The 2,932-nt window shown below is 67.0% G+C and overlaps 1 protein-coding gene across 1 annotated transcript; it reads left to right on the forward strand.

Moving 5' to 3' along the window:
* On the forward strand, positions 1 to 2,901 carry AURANDRAFT_69195 (hypothetical protein; the record flags this gene model as incomplete). Its single annotated transcript, XM_009044950.1, has 1 exon — positions 1 to 2,901. A coding segment is annotated over one exon (2,901 nt), but the record flags the coding sequence as incomplete, so codon positions are not given.
* Positions 2,902 to 2,932: the final 31 nt, after the last annotated feature.

Consider the following 2,932-nt stretch of genomic DNA (forward strand, 5'->3'; position numbering starts at 1 on the left):
CGAGCGGGTCTCTTCGACTACGGGGCTTACTCCGACCTCGCGAACTTCGCGCTTCGAGTGGCCGGCACGGACGGCACCCTCAAAGTCCAGCTCTGGGGCGCCGACACGGACGTCGCGCTGTCGGGGTCCGACGACGGCGGCTGGCATCACTACTGCCTGACCTACGACGGGTCGGCGTGGTACCTGTACTTCGACGGGAACGAGGCAGCTTATGGCACGAGCGCGCTCGACACGGGCTCGGACCTCGCGCTTCGCATCGGGGCATGGGGGTACAGCGGCTACTTCGACGGCTCCATCGACGAGGTCTACATCTACTCGAGCGCGCTCGACGCGGCCTCGATCCAGGTCCTCTACGACGTCGTGACGCCGCAGCCGACGGTGACGCCGCGGCCGACGCACGTGTCGCACTCGACGCTGGTCGCGCGCTACTCCTTCGACGACGGCACAGCCGCCGACGACAGCGACAGCAGCCTCGACGGGACGATCAACGGCGCGACGGCGACGGCAGGTCTGTTTGGAAGCGTCGCGATGGCCTTCGACGGCGTGGACGACTACGTCGAGTTCCCCTCGGCCGTGACCGCGGACATCCAAGGGAGCAACGCGCGGACCATCTGCTTGTGGGCGGTCATCGATTCCTTTAGCAGCGACGGGGGGCTCTTCGACTACGGGACCTCCTCCGACCTGCAGAACTTCGCGCTTCGAGTGGCCGGCACGGACGGCAGCCTCAAAGTACAGCTCTGGGCCGCCGACACGGACGTCGCGCTGTCGGGGTCCGACGACGGCGACTGGCATCACTACTGCGTGACCTACGACGGGTCGGCATGGTACCTGTACTTCGACGGGAACGAGGCAGGGTCTGGCACGAGCGCGGTCAACACGGGCTCGGACCGCGCGCTCCGCCTCGGGCAGTGGAACCTCGGAGACGACAATGAGGGCTACCTCGACGGCTCCATCGACGAGGTCTACGTCTACTCGAGCGCGCTCGACGCGGCCTCGATCCAGGTCCTCTACGACGTCGTCACGGCCGCGCCGACGGTGACGCCGCTGCCGACGTCGAACTTCTTCCAGGCCACGCTGGTCGCGCACTACTCCTTCGACGACGGGACGGCCGCCGACGACGGCGACAACAGCCTCGACGGCACCATCAGCGGCGCGACGGCGACGACGGGACAGTACGGGATCGGCGGCGCGCTGTCCTTCGACGGGACGGACGACTACGTCGAGTTCCCCTCGGCTGTGACCGCGGACATCCAAGGGAGCAACGCGCGGACCGTGTGTCTGTGGGCGGTCATCAATTCCTTCAGCAGCGACGGTAGCGAATACGACCTCGGCGCGGGCCTCTTCGACTACGGGGATTACTCCGACCTGGAGAACTTTGCGCTTCGAGTACACGGCACGGACGGCAGCCTCAGAGTCCAGCTCTGGGGCGCCGACACGGACGTCGCGCTGTCGGGGTCCGACGACGGCGACTGGCATCACTACTGCCTGACCTACGACGGATCGGACTGGGCCCTCTACTTCGACGGGACGCAGGCGGCGACGGGGACCGAAGCGTTGGACACGGGCTCGGACAACGCGCTCCGCCTCGGGCAGTGGAACAGTAATTACTACCTCGACGGCTCCATCGACGAGTTCTACGTCTACGCGAGCGCGCTCGACGCGGCGTCGATCCAGGCCCTCTACGACGCCGTCACGGTCGCGCCGACGGTCACGCCGCTGCCGACGTCGCACTTCTTCCAGGCCACGCTCGTCGCGTACTACTCCTTCGACGATGGCGAAGCCGAGGACGACTACGGCGAACTCGATGGGACCATCGAGGGCGCGACGGCGACGACGGGCCGCGACGGGAGCGGCGCGCTGTCCTTCGACGGCGTCGACGACTACGTCGAGTTTCCCTCGGCCGTGACGGCGGACATCCTCGGGAACAGCGATCGAACCCTGTGTCTGTGGCTGCAGCGCGACACGACCTCGTGGGAGGACGGCACGTTCTTCACCTACGGAGACGACGGCGTCGCCTACGGGTCCTTCGCGCTGAGGAGCAACTGCTGCTCGGAGAACGTCCTCGTGGAGCACCACGGCAACGACGACAACTGGGACCTGTCGGTCTCCGGTCTCGACGACGGCGGCTGGCACCACGTCTGCATGACGTACGAAGACTCGGTCGGTACGAAAGTGTACTTCGACGCGTCTCTGGTCTCGACGACGGCCATGACTCTCGACACGCAGTCGACCAACGCGCTCCGCGTCGGTGCGTACTTCGGTGGTTGGGTGTTCACGGGCGCCATCGACGAGGTCTACGTCTACTCGAGCGCGCTCGACGCGGCCTCGATCCAGGTCCTCTACGACGTCGTCACGGCCGCGCCGACGGTGACGCCGCTGCCGACGCACGTGTCCCACTCGACGCTAGTCGCGCACTACTCCTTCGACGATGGCACGGCCGCCGAGGACAGCGACGGCAGCCTCGACGGGACGATCAACGGCGCGACGGCGACGACGGGCCGCGACGGGAGCGGCGCGCTGTCCTTCGACGGGAGCGACGACTACGTCGAGTTCCCTTCGGCCGTGACGGCAGACATCCTCGGGAACAGCGCGCGGACACTGTGCTTGTGGGCATTGATCGACGACTTCGACGGCGGCGCGCTCTTCTCGTACGACTCGAATGCGGATCAGAAGCGGTTCGGCTTCATGACGGAGTCGACGGCCGGCGAGTTCCGGCTGCTCGGGTCTGGCGAGGACTACGACTTCCTGGACGTCGCGGCATCCGGCTCCGACGACGGCGACTGGCACCACTACTGCCACACGTACGACGGAACGGACTGGCTGCTGTACTTCGATGCGACGCTGGTTCACACCGAGACCGTGGCCCTCGACACCGGCTCCGACAACCCGCTGACGCTCGGAGTGCGCTACTCGGCAGGCTTGAGCGGCTACT

The sequence above is a fragment of the Aureococcus anophagefferens genome, assembly GCF_000186865.1.
Source record: "Aureococcus anophagefferens unplaced genomic scaffold AURANscaffold_1113, whole genome shotgun sequence".
Classification (NCBI taxonomy): Eukaryota; class Pelagophyceae; order Pelagomonadales; family Pelagomonadaceae; genus Aureococcus; species Aureococcus anophagefferens.